A 21,676-nucleotide genomic window follows, 5' to 3' on the forward strand; every position below is an offset into this window, starting at 1 on the left:
GTCCAGGTGATGGTGTCGGATGGACTACGGGTAGTCCAGGTGGTGCCGAATGGACTACGGGTAGTCCAGGTGATGGTGTCGGATAGACTACAGGTAGTCCAGGTGGTGTTGGATGGACTACGGGTAGTTCAGGTGGTGTTGGATGGACTACGGGTAGTTCAGGTGGTGTCGGATGGACTACGGGTAGTCCAGGTGATGGTGTTGGATGGACTACGGGTAGTCCAGGTGATGGTGTTGGATAGACTACGGGTAGTCCAGGGGATGGTGTCAGATAGGCTATGGGTAGTCCAGGTGATGGTGTCGGATAGACTACGGGTAGTCCAGGTGATGGTGTCGGATAGACTACGGGTAGTCCAGGTGATGGTGTCGGATAGACTACGGGTAGTCCAGGTGATGGTTTTGGATGGACTACGGGTAGTCCAGGTGATGGTGTCGGATGGACTACGGGTAGTCCAGATGATGGTGTCGGATGGACTACAGATAGTCCAGGTGGTGTCAGATGGACTACTGGTAGTCCAGGTGGTGTCGGATAGACTACGGGTAGTCCAGGTGATGGTGTCGGATAGACTATGGGTAGTCCAGGTGATGGTGTCGGACAGACTACGGGTAGTCCAGGTGATGGTGTCGGACGGACTACGGGTAGTCCAGGTGATGGTGTCGGACGGACTACGGGTAGTCCAGGTGATGGTGTCGGACGGACTACGGGTAGTCCAGGTGATGGTGTCGGATAGACTACGGGTAGTCCAGGTGGTGTCAGATAGACTATGGGTAGTCCATGTGATGGTGTCGGATAGACTACGGGTAGTCCAGGTGGTGTCAGATGGACTACGGGTAGTCCAGGTGGTGTTGGATAGACTACGGGTATTCCAGATGGTGTCGGATGGACTACGGGTGGTCCAGGTGATGGTATCGGATGGACTACGGGTAGTCCAGGTGATGTTGGATAGACTACGGGTAGTCCAGGTGGTGTCGGATAGACTACGGGTAGTCCAGGTGGTGTCGGATGGACTACGGGTAGTCCAGGTGATGGTATCGGATGGACTACGGGTAGTCCAGGTGATGGTGTTGGATAGACTACGGGTAGTCCAGGTGATGGTGTTGGATAGACTACGGGTAGTCCAGGTGATGGTGTTGGATGGACTATGGGTAGTCCAGGTGATGGTGTCGGATGGACTACGGGTAGTCCAGGTGGTGTCGAATGGACTACGGGTAGTCCAGGTGATGGTGTCAGATGGACTACAGGTAGTCCAGGTGGTGTCGGATGGACTACGGGTAGTCCAGGTGGTGCCGAATGGACTACGGGTAGTCCAGGTGATGGTGTCGGATAGACTACAGGTAGTCCAGGTGGTGTTGGACGGACTACGGGTAGTTCAGGTGGTGTCAGATGGACTACGGGTAGTCCAGGTGATGGTGTCGGATGGACTACGGGTAGTCCAGGTGATGGTGTCAGATAGACTACGGGTAGTCCAGGTGATGGTGTCGGACTGACTACGGGTAGTCCAGGTGGTGGTGTCGGATGGACTACGGGTAGTCCAGGTGATGGTGTCGGATAGACTATGGGTAGTCCAGGTGATGGTGTCGGATGGACTACGGGTAGTCCAGGTGATGGTGTCGGATGGACTACGGGTAGTCCAGGTGGTGTCAGATGGACTATGGGTAGTCCAGGTGATGGTGTCGGATGGACTACAGGTAGTCCAGGTGGTGTCGGATGGACTACAGGTAGTCCAGGTGATGGTGTTGGATGGACTACGGGTAGTCCAGGTGGTGTCGGATGGACTACGGGTAGTCCAGGTGATGGTGTCGGATGGACTACGGGTAGTCCAGGTGATGGTGTCGGATAGACTACGGGTAGTCCAGGTGATGGTGTCGGATGGACTATGGGTAGTCCAGGTGATGGTGTCGGATGGACTACGGGTAGTCCAGGTGATGGTGTCGGATGGACTATGGGTAGTCCAGGTGATGGTGGATGGACTATGGGTAGTCCAGGTGATGGTGTCGGATGGACTACGGGTAGTCCAGGTGATGGTGTCGGATGGACTATGGGTAGTCCAGGTGATGGTGTCGGATGGACTACGGGTAGTCCAGGTGATAGTGTCAGATGGACTGCGGGTAGTCCAGGTGATGGTGTCGGATAGACTACGGGTAGTCCAGGTGATGGTGTCGGACTGACTACGGGTAGTCCAGGTGGTGTCGGACGGACTACGGGTAGTCCAGGTGGTGGTGTCGGACGGACTACGGGTAGTCCAGGTGATGGTGTCGGACGGACTACGGGTAGTCCAGGTGATGGTGTCGGATGGACTACGGGTAGTCCAGGTGGTGTCGGATGGACTACGGGTAGTCCAGGTGGTGTCGAATGGACTACGGGTAGTCCAGGTGATGGTGTCAGATGGACTACAGGTAGTCCAGGTGATGGTGTCGGATGGACTACGGGTAGTCCAGGTGGTGCCGAATGGACTACGGGTAGTCCAGGTGATGGTGTCGGATAGACTACAGGTAGTCCAGGTGATGGTGTCGGATAGACTACAGGTAGTCCAGGTGGTGGTATCGGATGGACTACGGGTAGTCCAGGTGATGGTGTTGGATAGACTATGGGTAGTCCAGGTGATGGTGTTGGATGGACTATGGGTAGTCCAGGTGGTGTCGAATGGACTACGGGTAGTCCAGGTGGTGTCGAATGGACTACGGGTAGTCCAGGTGATGGTGTCAGATGGACTACAGGTAGTCCAGGTGATGGTGTCAGATGGACTACAGGTAGTCCAGGTGGTGTCGGATGGACTACGGGTAGTCCAGGTGGTGCCGAATGGACTACGGGTAGTCCAGGTGATGGTGTCGGATAGACTACAGGTAGTCCAGGTGGTGTTGGATGGAGTACGGGTAGTTCAGGTGGTGTTGGATGGACTACGGGTAGTTCAGGTGGTGTCGGATGGACTACGGGTAGTCCAGGTGATGGTGTTGGATGGACTACGGGTAGTCCAGGTGATGGTGTTGGATAGACTACGGGTAGTCCAGGGGATGGTGTCAGATAGGCTATGGGTAGTCCAGGTGATGGTGTCGGATAGACTACGGGTAGTCCAGGTGGTGTCGGATAGACTACGGGTAGTCCAGGTGATGGTTTCGGATGGACTACGGGTAGTCCAGGTGATGGTGTCGGATGGACTACGGGTAGTCCAGATGGTGTCGGATGGACTACAGATAGTCCAGGTGGTGTCAGATGGACTACTGGTAGTCCAGGTGGTGTCGGATAGACTACGGGTAGTCCAGGTGATGGTCGGACAGACTACGGGTAGTCCAGGTGATGGTGTCGGACGGACTACGGGTAGTCCAGGTGATGGTGTCGGACGGACTACGGGTAGTCCAGGTGATGGTGTCGGACGGACTACGGGTAGTCCAGGTGATGGTGTCGGATAGACTACTGGGTAGTCCAGGTGGTGTCGGATAGACTATGGGTAGTCCGTGTGATGGTGTCGGATAGACTACGGGTAGTCCAGGTGGTGTCAGATGGACTACGGGTAGTCCATGTGGTGTTGGATAGACTACGGGTATTTCAGATGGTGTCGGATGGACTACGGGTGGTCCAGGTGATGGTATCGGATGGACTACGGGTAGTCCAGGTGATGGTGTTGGATAGACTACGGGTAGTCCAGGTGGTGTCGGATAGACTACGGGTAGTCCAGGTGGTGTCGGATGGACTACGGGTAGTCCAGGTGATGGTATCGGATGGACTATGGGTAGTCCAGGTGATGGTGTTGGATAGACTACGGGTAGTCCAGGTGATGGTGTTGGATAGACTACGGGTAGTCCAGGTGATGGTGTTGGATGGACTATGGGTAGTCCAGGTGATGGTGTCGGATGGACTACGGGTAGTCCAGGTGGTGTCGAATGGACTACGGGTAGTCCAGGTGATGGTGTCAGATGGACTACAGGTAGTCCAGGTGATGGTGTCGGATGGACTACGGGTAGTCCAGGTGGTGCCGAATGGACTACGGGTAGTCCAGGTGATGGTGTCGGATAGACTACAGGTAGTCCAGGTGGTGTTGGATGGACTACGGGTAGTTCAGGTGGTGTTGGATGGACTACGGGTAGTTCAGGTGGTGTCGGATGGACTACGGGTAGTCCAGGTGATGGTGTCGGATGGACTACGGGTAGTCCAGGTGATGGTGTCAGATAGACTACGGGTAGTCCAGGTGATGGTGTCGGACTGACTACGGGTAGTCCAGGTGGTGGTGTCGGATGGACTACGGGTAGTCCAGGTGATGGTGTCGGATAGACTATGGGTAGTCCAGGTGATGGTGTCGGATGGACTATGGGTAGTCCAGGTGATGGTGTCGGATGGACTACGGGTAGTCCAGGTGGTGTCAGATGGACTACGGGTAGTCCAGGTGATGGTGTCGGATGGACTACAGGTAGTCCAGGTGGTGTCGGATGGACTACGGGTAGTCCAGGTGATGGTGTTGGATGGACTACGGGTAGTCCAGGTGATGGTGTCGGATGGACTACGGGTAGTCCAGGTGATGGTGTCGGATGGACTACGGGTAGTCCAGGTGATGGTGTCGGATGGACTACGGGTAGTCCAGGTGATGGTGTCGGATAGACTACGGGTAGTCCAGGTGATGTTGTCAGATGGACTATGGGTAGTCCAGGTGATGGTGTCGGATGGACTACGGGTAGTCCAGGTGATGGTGTCGGATGGACTATGGGTAGTCCAGGTGATGGTGGATGGACTATGGGTAGTCCAGGTGATGGTGTCGGATGGACTACGGGTAGTCCAGGTGATGGTGTCGGATGGACTATGGGTAGTCCAGGTGATGGTGTCGGATGGACTACGGGTAGTCCAGGTGATAGTGTCAGATGGACTGCGGGTAGTCCAGGTGATGGTGTCGGATAGACTACGGGTAGTCCAGGTGATGGTGTCGGACTGACTACGGGTAGTCCAGGTGGTGTCGGACGGACTACGGGTAGTCCAGGTGGTGGTGTCGGACGGACTACGGGTAGTCCAGGTGGTGGTATCGGACGGACTACGGGTAGTCCAGGTGGTGGTGTCGGACGGACTACGGGTAGTCCAGGTGGTGGTGTCAGACGGACTACGGGTAGTCCAGGTGGTGGTGTCGGACGGACTACGGGTAGTCCAGGTGGTGGTGTCGGACGGACTACGGGTAGTCCAGGTGGTGGTATCGGATGGACTACGGGTAGTCCAGGTGGTGGTGTCGGACGGACTACGGGTAGTCCAGGTGGTGGTGTCGGATGGACTACGGGTAGTCCAGGTGGTGGTGTCGGATGGACTACGGGTAGTCCAGGTGGTGGTGTCGGATGGACTACGGGTAGTCCAGGCACGTATCCAGACAATGAGTAGACACATCCACTTGCACGCATCTAGTGAGTAGAAAGAACAGGGCCAGTCAGGTCCAGTTCACATACTGAACATGACTCACACGAGTGATACTGTCGTGCAGATGTTCAACGCAACTAAACTAAGTGACAATGAAAGACATAAATCCTGTCAACCACAAAAAGCTGAAGAAATATTAGTACACATAGACAAACATTGCTTCAATTTGAAGAAGTAATGATGTGAGAAGAACAGAAGGAAATACAAATATGTGTGATTACTGGTGAACACTGTTCATTATGAGTAGATGACCATTCAAGGTAACTCTGGAGAGAACACCTCTGACAGTTCTGGATGTAAAAGCTATTAAGCTGAGGACTGCGATGTAACACATCTACCTACCTGGAGGCTATTATTATTATAATTATTACATAATCATGGGGGAGTTCTAAACCCGTAGAATTATACAACGTACGTGGCGATGGGGGGATGGAAGGTATTCTGGCTTAATTCAGGGAACTGGAGCACGGATCTAATCCCCTAGATCAAGAGCCCTTTACCAGCGTCAAGGAACCTCCGTTGAGGGGTGACCTGGAAGGTAAACCGGCGCGTTTTCTAGGGCTATTTCACTTAAGTTTAGTTCGTTTTAGGTTTAGTTATCAGTAGATACTTAAATCACTAATCTTTAAATACTTAATGCCAAGCGTTTTCTTAAATGTTTGTAACCATGCTGCTGAACATTCACAGTTACTTTAATATTCACTTTGTTATGACAGATTTTTGCTGGTTTCATTGGAATAAGTCGCTGACTGTTTGGGTTATCCTAGGTAAGTCAACCATATGTTACCATATGTGATAATTTACGTAACTGTGCCTATGTAGCTGTACCTAAATAAAGCTAATTATTCCGTCAAGCTATATATGCTGACCCCGACGCTGACCAATCCACTCCATCAATACAAGATCTAGATCTTCATTTTTTCCTCTATGATGCAATGTTTTTCTGTTTTTCATTAACTCCTGTTCATCACTTTCATCACAGAACTTTAACAATTTGTCCTTCTGTTTCTTTATGTGGTAGACAGTGGTTGTTGCAAACTCACTCAGACGCTTCACACTTACACACACCTCAAGTTTTTCCTACAACTTAGACTTTCTGTGATTAAAGTACACATAAATGCTTCATGTCGAAAAAGCCTATTACCCATAGGCCTTTTCGTCATTTTCAGCATTATCCTCACACCACAGGACACAAAGCATCCCCATTCATGGCGTGTTATATCAATACTCTTAAAAATTACGAACTTTGGAATTTCGGATAAAGGATTCTGTACTGTATAAGCAAAGTCTTCCGGCAGACCGCAGAAAACAATACCATGTTCAATAACGACAAATTTCACTTACTCCATTATAAAAAATTGAGGAAATGAAAGATAGAATGGAATATAAAACTATTTTAACAACTCAATAGAACGAAAACCGAATGTGAAGGACTAAGGTGGGATGTCAGAAGATCTAATGTGAAGGACTAAGGTGGGATGTCAGAAGATCTAATGTGAAGGACTAAGGTGGGATGTCAGAAGATCTAATGTGAAGGACTAAGGTGGGATGTCAGAAGATCTAATGTGAAGGACTAAGGTGGGATGTCAGAAGATCTAATGTGAAGGACTAAGGTGGGATGTCAGAAGATCTAATGTGAAGGACTAAGGTGGGATGTCAGAAGATCTAATGTGAAGGACTAAGGTGGGATGTCAGAAGATCTAATGAGAAAGACTAAGGTGGGATGTCAGAAGATCTAATGTGAAGGACTAAGGTGGGATGTCAGAAGATCTAATGTGAAGGACTAAGGTGGGATGTCAGATCTAATGTGAAGGACTAAGGTGGGATGTCAGATCTAATGTGAAGGACTAAGGTGGGATGTCAGATCTAATGTGAAGGACTAAGGTGGGATGTCAGATCTAATGTGAAGGACTAAGGTGGGATGTCAGAAGATCTAATGTGAAGGACTTTCAAGGGTCACAACAGTGTCTTTATTACTATCGCGAGGAAAATGTGATACCTTTGATATACCTTTGAAGTTTCGAGAGTTTATCTACTCTCTGAGGCCGGCCATGGGCCAGGCTCGTCTGGTGCTTGCCTGGCCAACCAGGCTGTTGCTGCTGGAGGCCCGCTGCCCCACATATCCATCACAGCCTGGGTAATCTGGCACCTGGTGAAGATACTTGTCTAGTTTCCTCTTGAAGGCTTCAACACTTGTTTCAGCAGTGTTTCTTATATCTTCTGGTAAGATGTTGAAAAGTCTGGGACCCTGGATGTTGATAAAGTGTTCCCTTATTGTCCCCACCGCACCCCTGCTCCTCGCTGGGTTTATTTTACACTTCCTCCCATATCTCTCACTCCAGTATGTTGTTACGGCAGTGTGCAGATTTGGGACTAAGCCCTCGAGTACCTTCCAGGTATATATTATCATGTACCTCTCTCTCCTCCGCTCCAATGAGTACATGTTCAAGACTTGCAGGCGTTCCCAGAAGTTTAGGTGCTTTACTGGCTCAATGTGAGCCGTAAACGATCTCTGCATTTGTTCCAGCTCCAATATTTCTCCTGCTCTGAACGGGGCCGTCAGCACTGAGCAATATTTTAAGTGAGGGAGCACTAGCGATTTGAAGAGTGTCACCGTCGGCATTATTTCCCTTATTTTGAAAATTCTCGATACCCACCCCGTCATCTTCCTGGCTGTCGTGATCTTTGTCTTGTTATGGTCTTTAAAAGAAAGGTCCGCTGACATAATTATTCCTAGGTCTTTTACGTGACCCTCTTGAGTGGATGGATAATGATAAGCTTCAGATGCCAAGCCATTGATGATCCCTTAAGTCACTTGTTCTCTCTAGGCTAGAATACTGCTGCACACTAACAGCACATTTGAAGGCAGGCAAAACTGATTCACAGAGAACCTATACTGCATATAAAAGTTCAGTCAATCACTTATGCATCATAATTTATGCCTGGAAAATTTTGAAGAGGGATTAGTTCCAAATATGCGCACACAAATCACTCTCTACATTTGCAAGAGGCTCAACACACAGTGCCAAAACTTAAAAATGAAAAGTAGGGGTGCTCCGAGTACAGAGACAAAATAATTATAAGGGGCCAAGACTAATCAACAACCTTCCACCATACACAAGGGGAATTACCAACAGACTCTTTAGTGTCTTGAAGAGGGAACTGGATAGGTTCCTCAAGTCATTTCCTGATCAGCTGGGCTGTGGTTCGTATGCTGGACTGTGTGAGGTGTCCTGGTGATCACTCCCTGACTAATCGGGTTTTAGGGGCGTTGATTCTTGGAACACGCTCCATGTAGACCTCAGAGAGACAGAACTTTAAGCCCATCCTGTTAAAGATGCGTCACTCATAACTGTAACTGAAGCAGTACCTATTTACTGGTAGATGAATTTCCATCTGTCCAGAACTGAACCTGGGTCCTTGGACTGTGAGTCGGTGTTCCAACATAGCTAGACGTAAGGCGTGTACATCAGCACTGTTACCACGTTAAGTCACATATAATTGGATTTTGGGAGCTGATGAATGGGTTAAGCTTGGTGTAAACACTTCCAATATAAACAAACAATTTATACCTGGCGGAGGCCAGGGGCAACTGCTGCTGCTGTCCCCCACAACTTGTTGTTTACACTGCACCAAAATGTAAACAAACATCCCCCCCTCACCTAGCCAATGTGCTCTACCTGAAACACGCGCAAATATCCACCCTTCCGCCCATATTCCCACCTACCACCACCACCTCCAACCGTCCACACGCCACTTACTTCCCTCCATACGCCTGCCTCCACCTACCCACATTTGATATACCTTTGACGGGTTACCAGAGTCTTCCTACTCCAGCAGCCCAGCGCTGAGCCTGGCTTTTATGGTGCTTGCCTCCTCAACCAGGCTGCCGCTGCTGGCTTCCCACCGGCCCACATATCCATAACAGCCTGGTTGATCCGGCACATACCTGTAGGTTACCTGCAGTTGCTTCCGAAGGTCAATACCCCCCTGGTCCCACACAGGCTTCTTTGTTGCTGACCTGATCGATAAAGTTGTTGGTACCCGCTGCCCACAGTCCAACGAATGAGCGACAGCCTAGCTGATCAGAACTGCCTTTCTGAGGAATTTTTCCAGTTCTCTTGAAGACAACTAAGAGTTTGTTGGCAATCCCCCACATGCATGAAGGCAGTGTGTTAAGTCGTGGTCCCTTAACATTGAGCTTTCTCTTTCGTTCATTATACTCACAACTCCCCTGCTTTTCATTGTAGGTATCCTGCACCATAAGTAGTGATTCCAGGGTGCAGGTCTGGGACCAGTCCCTCCAGTTTCTTCCAGGTGTATTTGATGGTTAATGGCACCTCTGCTGTTTCTCATCCTCATAGCATAGATAAAAACACCTGTCACACTTTTGTATCATCATCTGCAGATGACACTAAAATAAGCATGAAAGTCAGTACGGGAGAGGACACTGAAAAATTACAGGAAGACATAAGCAGGGTTTTCCAGCAGGCAGTGGAGAACATGACGTTCAATGGTGATAAGTTCCAGCTGCTTAGGTATGGAAAGAATGAAGAACTCAAGAGGAACACTATATACATGTATACAAGACTCAAGAGGGTCACCAAATAGAACGAAAGGAACACGTAAAAGACTTGGGAATAATTATGTCGGCTGACCTTTCTTTTAAAGACCATAACAAGACAAAAATCACGACAGCCAGGAAGATGACGGGGTGGGTATTGAGAACTTTCAAAACAAGGGAAATAATGCCGATGGTGACACTCTTCAAATTGCTAGTGCTCCCACATTTAGAATATTGCTCATTGCTGACGGTCCCGTTCAAAGAAGGAGAAATATCAGAGCTGGAACAAATACAGAGATCGCTTACGGATCACACTGAGCCAGTAGAGCACCTAAATTACTGGGAACGCTTTCAAGTCTTGAACTTGTACTCACTGGAGCGGAAGAGAGAGAGATACAGGATAATATATAGCTGGAAAGTACTCGAGCGCCTGGTCCCAAATCTGCACACTACCATAACTTACTGGAGTGGGAGGAAGTGCAAAATAAACCCAGTGAGGAGCAGGGGTGCGGTGGGAACAATAAGAGAACACTATCAACATTCGGGGTCCCAAACCATTCAACATCTTACCAGAAGATATCAGAAACACGGCTGGAACAAGTGCAGAAGCCTTCAAGAGGAAACCGGACAGTTATCTTCACCAGGTGCCAGATCAACCAGACTGTGATGGATATGTGGGGCAGTGGGCCTCCAGCAGCAACAGCCTGGTTGACCAGGCAAATATCAGACGAGCATGGCCCATGGCCGGGCTCCGATAGTGAAACCCTCGAAACTTTTCAAAGGTATATCAAAGGTAATCTATAATGCCTGCATTCAAGCAGTATATACCTCTAAGCTGTTCTGATGCTCCCTGTAACATAGATGCTTAACTGAATTCATGCGAACTGTAAAGGTTCTTTGTACATTTTTCAGCTTAGCAATTTCTCGTGTTTGAAGAAAGCCTCGAGTACACAGCAATATTCCAGCTTAGAGAGAACGAGTGACACAGGAATATCGTCATCTCTTGTTATAAAACTTCTAGTTACCTAACTTACTATTTTTTGAGGTTGCGATAACAACATTGTTGTGCTCCTTGAATGTGAAATCTTGTGACATTATCACTCCCAGGTCTGTCACACTGAACCAACACTGTTAAGTAGTTCGAGTTTGTCTTCGCTCTCATTGTGCTTTTCTTTCCTCTATCCGTCTGTATTGTTCTAACTGAAATTTATCCTTAATAAACTTTACAGTGTCAGTAATTCACTGGAAGACTTAGTTTATATCAGCTTAACAGAGGTACTTGTCTAGTGTTCTCTTGAAGACTTTCTCACTTGTTTTAGCTGTGTTTCTCGTATCTTCTGGTACAGTACGATGTTAAAAGTCTGGGACCACGGATGTTGACACAATGTTCTCTTACATCAAGATACAAATACAGAGTAATGCGATCACTTACTGAGGTTTTGCCCAAACCGTCAGCTTTATCAAGTCGAGCACAGATTTGATAGTATACAGTGTACCATAACATCTTTTTTTATTATTTTTTATTAACACATCGGCCGTTTCCCACCAAGGCAGGGTGGCCCGAAAAAGAAAAACTTTCATCATTTACTCCATCACTGTCTTGCCAAAGGCATGCTTACACTACAGTTATAAAACTGCAACATTAACACCCGTCCTTCAGTGTGCAGACACTGTACTTCCCATCTCCAGGACTTACGTCCGGTCTGCCGGTTTCCCTGAATCCCTTCATAAATGTTACCTTGCTTACACTCCAACAGCACGTCAAGTCCTAAAAACCATTCGCCTCCATTCGCTCCTGTCTAACATACTCAAGCATGTTTGCTGGAAGTCCAAGCCCCTCGCACACAAAACCTCCTTTACCTCTTCCCCCCAACCTTTCCTAGGCCGACTCCTACCCCGCCTTCCCTCCACTACTCTCGAAGTCATTCGATTTCGTTCTATCCTCTCTACATGTCAGAGCCACCTCAATAACCCCTCCTCAGCCCTCTGGATAATAGTTTGGGTAATCCCGCACCTCCTCCTAATCTCCAAACTACGGATTCTCTGCATTATATTCACACCACACATTGCCCTCAGACATGACATCTCCACTGCCTCCAGCCTTCTCCTTGTTGCAACATTCACAACCCATGCCTCACACCCATACAAGAGCCTTGGTATAACTATACTCTCATACATTCCCCTCTTTGCTTTCATAGATAAAGTTCTGTCTCCATAGACTCCTCAGTGCACCACTCACCTTTTTCCCCTGGTCAACTCTACGATTCACCTCATCCTTCATAGACCCACTGCGTGGGCGAAACGTTGTCAATAAAGGATCTCATTACAGTGTACTAGTGTCTTCATCCATCTTACTGGTATTTTATATAATTTGCCTTCACAATGTACTCATCACTGGGTTTGCTTTACATGTTCTTCCATTACTTTCTCTCCAGTAAGTTGATGGGGCAGTGTGCAGATTTGTCACCAGATCTTCAAGTATCTTTCACGTACATATTATTATGTTTCCTATGCTCTAGTGAGTATATACACAGTAGTGATGAATGGTTTGAAAAACCGACAAGTTGAAGATTGAGACACTTATGCAGCATATGGGAATCTTTATTCAGGAAACGTTTCGCCACACAGTGGCTTCATCAGTCCAATACAAAGAGGAAGGCGTAAGGAGAGGAGTAGTATGAGGTAATCAGTCCCTTAGCCTGGAGTCGATGTGTTCAGTCCATCAAGATTGATGGACTGAACACATCGACTCCAGGCAGATCGGGACCGGCAGCAGTCGGTGGGGGAGGTGACACCGCGATATAGTGTTCAGGTAAGATACAAGTAAACTGTGCTAACTGCTACTTGAACCAACGTTCAGTAGGAGTCTATTTCAGGAGCAGATTCAGGAAATCTGCTTAATATGTCTGGTATCTTATTTATTTGTTTCATTAAAACAATATCTTGACATATCATAGGTTATTATACTATCTCTATGTTGTTCAATAAGTGGACAATTTAACACAGTGTTCAAGATAGTGAGCGTACGGCTGGCAACGTTGCACTGGGTTTGATCATCATCAGTGTCACCAAAGCTGACAAAAGTTCTGGCAACCAAAATTTAGCCTGACTACAGCAACACAATCCTCCACCAACAGTCCGGCAAAAATAGCTATTTCTTGTGCAAATTATTGTAAAATATTAGTAAATCTTCGAAATAACGTACTTATTTATATCCGACTTCGTAAATACAAAATATTAATGTAGCTCGTCAATCGAACTGAAAAGGAATAAAGTTTCTTAGTTACAGAATTGTTAGTTATTGTTACTATGATAGCAAAACAATCTCACCTCTACCTACCACAATCACCATTACTTGCCTCCCGCATCCCCCCCTCCCTCCATTACTAGTACCTTGTATCGAGATTTTATTGGTTTTTGCAGTTGAGATAATACTGAATTTTGTGTAAATGGTAAACAACGTAAACAGATCAAGTCGTGCTTCAGGTAAACTAAAGAAAAAAAATTACTGACCCTAGCCTAAAATAACCTAAAGCAACTTAACCTAACTTCCTCCACAGATCAGGTGCGTCTTTGTTTACATTCGGCTGGCGCCTGACACGCCTCAATAGTAATAGTATAATGACTCAGACAATGCGTAACCCAATTTAATGTATTATCTTCCAAAATAACAATTAGGACTAGAAATCCTTATTTCATGGTATAGTTATGTAGTCTGTATGTCGAGTATTGTAAAATGAACATTAGTTTATTTTTAATGAGAGGTCGCATGTAGCAGGTAAATATACTGATAAATTAGACACATGTGCAACTCTTGGGTATCTTTATTGAGGAAACGTTTCGCCACACAGTGGCTTCATCAGTCCATACGTAGGAGAAACTTGAAGAACAGGAGGAGAATGAGGTAATCAGTCCCTCAACCTTGAATCGATGTGTTCAGTCCATCAATCTTGAGTAGAATACGGCATATGAGCGGAGAAGCAGCTTATAAACCGTATGGCAGGAGAGGTGTAGCAGTCATAGGTGGTGTTACATTTGTTCAATGTGGAAGTAGGTCGTGCCCAAGAATTAGGCAAGCGAAGAATTCCTAAGTATTAAGATCCCAAGAAATTGCAGTGTCTGACAGGTTTGTAGATGGATGGTTCAGAGAACCGACATGTTGATAAATTAAGACATGTGCAACTCTTGGGTATCTTTATTGAGGTATCTTTATTGGGTATCTTTATTCTTGGGATCTTAATACTTAGGAATTCTTCGCTTGCCTAATTCTTGGGCACGACCTACTTCCACATTGAACAAATGTAACACCACCTATGACTGCTACACCTCTCCTGCCATACGGTTTATAAGCTGCTTCTCCGCTCATATGCCGTATTCTACTCAAGATTGATGGACTGAACACATCGATTCAAGGTTGAGGGACTGATTACCTCATTCTCCTCCTGTTCTTCAAGTTTCTCCTACGTATGGACTGATGAAGCCACTGTGTGGCGAAACGTTTCCTCAATAAAGATACCCAAGAGTTGCACATGTGTCTAATTTATCAACATGTCGGTTCTCTGAACCATCCATCTACAGGTAAATATACACCTGACCAATCAGTACACACTACTTCTCGGCCCAGTGAAGTTGGTCAGTGCGGCTTTCCGATGGAATGAAAAAAAGTTTGTGCATTCTCCACCTTGCTGTCATTTAGTGGGTTGTTGAACACAGTTTACAATTTCGCTCATGTCCTGTTCATCGTCGATATACGAGTCTCCTTTCATTATGGGTCCAATTTTACAGGGTAGTTCTTAGCTTACATTTTGCATACGTATAGAAATACTTGGAGTTTCTTGCAATATCCTGGATGACATTTCGTTCCCTTTGTGTTTCTGTTTGATACGACATCCTAAGTATTGCTCTAAATCGTAATCTTTCAGCTAAGACACTTTCTTTCCTTGTGACATATTCATGTTTTTAAGGAATTCTGTAACCCCTTTTCCTCGTTTGCATCATCTACGCTTTCTTCATCTGGTCCTCCAGGTTTCCTCAATGGTATATATTTAATACACACATTGTATGCGTCTGTGATCAGCTTTTCCAGGCATTGGTGAGGATTTAATGTGCTCACGACAGTTTCCAAGGATATGTCTGATAGTTCTTGGTTAATTTTGTCCCAGTCAATTATATGGAGACAGTAGAAGACAAGGTAATCAGTCCCTCAGCCTAGATGAAGATATTCACCGTAGTCTTGACGAATCTGAAGCACAGGCCGGAAGATGGTCGCTTATATTGGAGTCCGCAGAGAAGACAGTCAGGGTGGGCAGTAGGAATCACTATGGAAGTAGGTCATGCACAAGACTTAGGACAGAGCTAAGAAACAGGTTGAAGAAGGTATTCTGTGCACCAAGATTCCATAGTGTTGCACTGTCAGACAGGTATGGTACCAGTAATGGAAAGCAATACCTACAGGATATTTTTTTTTTGTATTCTCGAGGAAAAATATAATACCCAAAATCATTTTCTTCCAGCTTGAACAAAAACTATCTCCATTCCTCAATTACATAATTCCCAATACAAAATTTTACAAAACTCAATGGAACCTTTAAATTCAATACAGGTATTTACCTACTTTTTGTCCCTTTTGTTTCAAGTTAAAGCCAGCGGGAGCACTACATGGGTTAAGAATATGTGAAAGGAGTGGTGGCTAATGCAACTGTTGGTGCTCCATAAGGGGAATGTTAATACATTCACAATCCATCCCAATCCCATAAACATAAGTGGAGTGATCAAATATGGTTTAATACAAAAATAACGTTAGGTAAGATAAAGTTAGCTAATGTAAGATCAAATTAGCTAAGGTAATGTAAGGTAAGGCTGGGTTAGGAAAGGTTAAATTACGTTAGGTAAGGTACAGCTAGATTAGGTTAAGTAATCTTCGCTAGGTTAGGTTAGGTAAGGTTAAGTTAGGGTAGATTTATGCACAAAGAAATCACTCCCAACGAAAGAAAAAGACTCAGGCTGTGTAACATCCCCCGAATGAAAAGTAGGGGTGCCATGAATACACAGAGACAGCACAAAAAAGTGTTAGGGGCCCAAGACTGTTCAACTGCCTCCAAGCATACATAAGGGGGATTACCAATAGATCCCCTGTCTGTCAAGGGGAAGCTGGACAGATACCTGACCAGCCGGGCTGTGGTTCGTATGTTAGACTGTGTGTGGCCAGGTGTAACAGCCTGGTTGATCAGGCCCTCATTCACCGTGAGGACTGGTCATGGACCAGGCCGAGGGGGGTACTAACACCCGGACCACCCTTCAGGTATATTCTAGGCAGGTAAGGCAAGGTTACGTTAAGCTGTCTTTTATCCATAAAAAAATCAGCAATATACTTAACACAATGGAAAAAATAAAAATACAAGATAAAGGACATCAAAAGTTGTGCAGCGGGAACAGAAAAGTGACAGCCACTGAGTAATGTAGACAAAACTGTCAAATTATCACTGTTTAAGGTGCCTTCATCACTCTCCCTGGTGACTGTCTTACAACAGTGAAATGTGATTAATAGGACGAGCTGACATTCCTAACCTCGAATTTAAAAATAAAGCTACGGTGATACATGTACACTCACAGAGCACCAACGTTGTATTGGTGAAGGTGATCACAGGAAGCAGTCTCAAGTTAACACAAGGAAACAAACTAAAAACAACAAGGAAAAAAGAACCATAATAAGTAGTCCCTTTGGTAAACAACCCATCATTCTAACGTTACTTGTATCACTCTCACGTAGTGTTTGTAGCACACTGACAACATCCTAACATTTGTATCACTCTCACGTAGTGTTTGTAGCACACTTACAACATCCTAACATTTGTATCACTCTCACGTAGTGTTTGTAGCACACTTACAACATCCTAACACTTGTATCACTCTCACGTAGTGTTTGTAGCACACTTACAACATCCTAACACTTGTATCACTCTCACGTAGTGTTTGTAGCTCACTTACAACATCCTAACACTTGTATCACTCTCACGTAGTGTTTGTAGCACACTTACAACATCCTAACATTTGTATCACTCACGTAGTGTTTGTAGCACACTTACAACATCCTAACACTTGTATCACTCTCACGTAGTGTTTGTAGCACACTTACAACATCCTAACACTTGTATCACTCACGTAGTGTTTGTAGCACACTTACAACATCCTAACACTTGTATCACTCTCACGTAGTGTTTGTAGCTCACTTACAACATCCTAACACTTGTATCACTCTCACGTAGTGTTTGTAGCTCACTTACAACATCCTAACACTTGTATCACTCTCACGTAGTGTTTGTAGCACACTTACAACATCCTAACACTTGTATCACTCACGTAGTGTTTGTAGCACACTTACAACATCCTAACACATGTATCACTCTCACGTAGTGTTTGTAGCACACTTACAACATCCTAACACTTGTATCACTCTCACGTAGTGTTTGTAGCTCTCTTACAACATCCTAACACTTGTATCACTCACGTAGTGTTTGTAGCACACTTACAACATCCTAACACTTGTATCACTCTCACGTAGTGTTTGTAGCTCACTTACAACATCCTAACACTTGTATCACTCACGTAGTGTTTGTAGCACACTTACAACATCCTAACACTTGTATCACTCTCACGTAGTGTTTGTAGCTCACTTACAACATCCTAACACTTGTATCACTCACGTAGTGTCTGTAGCACACTTACAACATCCTAACACTTGTATCACTCTCACGTAGTGTTTGTAGCTCACTTACAACATCCTAACACTTGTATCACTCACGTAGTGTTTGTAGCACACTTACAACATCCTAACACTTGTATCACTCTCACGTAGTGTTTGTAGCTCACTTACAACATCCTAACACTTGTATCACTCTCACGTAGTGTTTGTAGCACACTTACAACATCCTAACACTTGTATCACTCTCACGTAGTGTTTGTAGCACACTTACAACATCCTAACACTTGTATCACTCTCACGTAGTGTTTGTAGCTCACTGACAACATCCTAACACTTGTATCACTCTCACGTAGTGTTTGTAGCTCACTTACAACATCCTAACACTTGTATCACTCACGTAGTGTTTGTAGCACACTTACAACATCCTAACACTTGTATCACTCTCACGTAGTGTTTGTAGCTCACTTACAACATCCTAACACTTGTATCACTCTCACGTAGTGTTTGTAGCACACTTACAACATCCTAACACTTGTATCACTCTCACGTAGTGTTTGTAGCTCACTTACAACATCCTAACACTTGTATCACTCTCACGTAGTGTTTGTAGCACACTTACAACATCCTAACATTTGTATCACTCACGTAGTGTTTGTAGCACACTTACAACATCCTAACACTTGTATCACTCTCACGTAGTGTTTGTAGCACACTTACAACATCCTAACACTTGTATCACTCTCACGTAGTGTTTGTAGCACACTTACAACATCCTAACATTTGTATCACTCACGTAGTGTTTGTAGCTCACTTACAACATCCTAACACTTGTATCACTCTCACGTAGTGTTTGTAGCACACTTACAACATCCTAACACTTGTATCACTCTCACGTAGTGTTTGTAGCTCACTTACAACATCCGAACACTTGTATCACTCTCACGTAGTGTTTGTAGCTCACTGACAACATCCTAACACTTGTATCACTCTCACGTAGTGTTTGTAGCACACTTACAACATCCTAACACTTGTATCACTCTCACGTAGTGTTTGTAGCACACTTACAACATCCTAACACTTGTATCACTCTCACGTAGTGTTTGTAGCTCACTTACAACATCCTAACATTTGTATCACTCTCACGTAGTGTTTGTAGCACACTTACAAGTTACGCTACATTACAACACAAAAAGTGAATATATTAGATAAAAGGCGACAAAAAAAAAAAAAAAACAGTGGCGAGTGAACAAAACAGCAACTGCGCGTGGCTTACGTCAACTTTCTTATTTTAACTGTTCCAGGATCTGTCATCAGTCACCCATGTGACTATTTTACAACAGTGCCATGATGACTGTGGTTAACATGGCAGTGCCATGATGATTATGGTTACGATTACGGTGCCATGATGACTGTGGTTAAGATGACAGTGCCATGATGACTGTGGTTAAGATGACAGTGTCATGATGACTGTGGTTAAGACGACAGTGCCATGATGACTGTGGTTAGGATGACAGTGCCATGATGACTGTGGTTAAGATGACAGTGCCATGATGACTGTGGTTAAGATGACAGTGCCATGATGACTGTGGTTAAGATGACAGTGCCATGATGACTGTGGTTAAGATGACAGTGCCATGATGACTGGGGTTAAGAGTAAAGTGCCATGATGACTGGTTAAGATGACAGTGCCATGATGACTGTGGTTAAGAGTAAAGTGCCATGATGACTGCGGTTAAGAGTAAAGTGCCATGATGACTGCGGTTAAGAGTAAAGTGCCATGATGACTGGGGTTAAGATGACAGTGCCATGATGACTGTGGTTAAGATGACAGTGCCATGATGACTGTGGTTAAGAGTAAAGTGCCATGATGACTGCGGTTAAGATGACAGTGCGATGATGACTGTGGTTAAGATGAGAGTGCGATGATGACTGGGGTTAAGATGACAGTGCCATGATGACTGTGGTTAAGATGACAGTGCCATGATGACTGTGGTTAAGATGACAGTGCCATGATGACTGGGGTTAAGATGACAGTGCCATGATGACTGGGGTTAAGATGACAGTGCCATGATGACTGTGGCTAAGATGACAGTGCCATGATGACTGGAGTTAAGATGACAGTGCCATGATGACTGTGGTTAAGATGACAGTGCCATGATGACTGTGGTCAAGATGACAGTGCCATAATGACTGTGGTTAAGATGACAGTGCCATGATGACTGTGGTCAAGATGACAGTGCCATAATGACTGTGGTTAAGACAGCTGTCTTAACAGATATAAATATATGCATAACTATACATTATTACTGTTTACATTTTCAAGTTATCTCACCTGTCTCTCAGTACACCTGTGCAATGACTGTACAACTGTTTCATGACTGTATAACTGCTGCATGTTAGTACACCTGTTTAATGACATGTGTTATCAGAGTTATCTGAGGTATGACGTCAGCAAGTTTCTGGCAAGATAGTGACATAACGAATAACGGTGCAATTATTTCCTCTTGTTTCGAGTGTACCTTGGTGGGACACCACCCATGTGTTGGAACATACAACTACTACTACTACTGCATGTTTGTAACAATCCTCATTTTGAGTCTAAGATAAAAGTATTATTTACAACAACAAAGTCTGAAATACTGACCTGGCTCTGTCGTGCGGGTCGAAGGTGGTGGTCATGGTGGTGGGAAGTGATCCACTACACTTAATAACAACACTACGTACACTTTCACTTATCACTTAAAACTCTCGCCGAGGTTCACAATGCACAAGCCAACTCACTCCTGGCACACACAAACACTTATTTAATCACTTAGCACTTATTTTGCTTCACGAATACACGCTACCAGGCTTGAAATAAATGGTAGAGGCGGTGATGATGTGGTAGCAGTGGTGAAGGTGTTGAAGCAGGTTTTAGTGATGGTAGCAGCGGCAGCAGCAGCAGTAGGCAAGGTTATATTGTGTGGGAGAGTGGCAAGAGGCCGCGCCCACCTGCGCTCATATAACCCTCCTCCCGACCTGCCAACAAACGTTTTACACTTTTAATAACATTACTAATACTCCATGAAGGATCATACGGTATAAGCCGTCATAACCCTAAAAAAAATGCTTCACCAGTCTAGGACACAAGAAGTCAACAAACGTTTATACTGGAAACATTACCTTTACTCCAGCAGTGACTTATCTGTTAGTGGTTGTGAGAATTATCTTCCCCAGGGTCAGGTCACAGACCAGGCCTTCCAGGCAAGAAAGAAAACATTACAGGATTAAGAACTATTAAGAAGCACAAGGAAGTAAAGGTATGTGTATACTGAATGTAAGAAGAGGTTTGTAAGATTTACCTGTCATCTGGAAGAGACAAGTGAACAAACGTTACCACTTGAAACATGGATGACGAACACATACACAACAGGTCAACATTGTGACAGGTTTCGTTCCACATCCAGCTTTTTCAACTCAGTACATATTGGACTGACATGTATTGACTAGATAAGGCTTTGCATCCAATGAAACCTGACAATATAGGTTTGTTCTGTACTTTTATTCACTGACTCGTACACCCAGATAATACACAATAGTCCATAAACTAGGCAGAAATAAATAGTTCTTCTCTGAATACAGCCTCGGCCTGGACTTGCAGGTTCTCTGCTATGTCTTTCCCATATACTTCCCCCTATTACTGTAAAACAGTTACGATATTTACAGAACACTTTGACCATGTAGGTCACTCAGTGCACTTGGCTATAAAAAAGTAAAACACACACACGACAAAAATGGTATGAAGTAAGATCTTTAAGCAGAAACCATTGTTAAAGAACTCACAGCAATACCAGTGGGTGTACCTCAACTGCAACAGAACATGAAAAGAACAAAAGAAACAGAGAGGTTACAAAGACGCAAGGGACCAGGAGAGACAAGGCAGGCAAGGAAGTGGACCACCAAATACAACTATCTACAAAATCCACCACCACAACCAAACCCAAAACAAACCACAATTTGTAAAAGGATAAGTGAAACTAATGTA

At 45.3% G+C, this 21,676-nt stretch overlaps 1 protein-coding gene across 1 annotated transcript in view; it reads right to left on the reverse strand.

Annotated features, from left to right (window-relative positions):
- Crk (Crk proto-oncogene, adaptor protein) overlaps positions 1-20,891 on the reverse strand; it is a 443,892-nt gene extending 423,001 nt beyond the window's left edge. Inside the window, exons 1-2 of the mRNA XM_053785132.2 lie at positions 20,815-20,891; positions 20,297-20,670 (exon numbers count right to left, since the gene is read on the reverse strand). Coding sequence (XP_053641107.1) covers positions 20,297-20,331 — 35 coding nt within the window. The 5' untranslated portion in view covers positions 20,332-20,670; positions 20,815-20,891. The remainder of the gene's footprint in view (positions 1-20,296; positions 20,671-20,814) is intronic.
- Positions 20,892-21,676: the final 785 nt, after the last annotated feature.

This window comes from Cherax quadricarinatus, chromosome 45 (assembly GCF_038502225.1).
Source record: "Cherax quadricarinatus isolate ZL_2023a chromosome 45, ASM3850222v1, whole genome shotgun sequence".
Lineage (NCBI taxonomy): Eukaryota > Metazoa > Arthropoda > Malacostraca > Decapoda > Parastacidae > Cherax > Cherax quadricarinatus.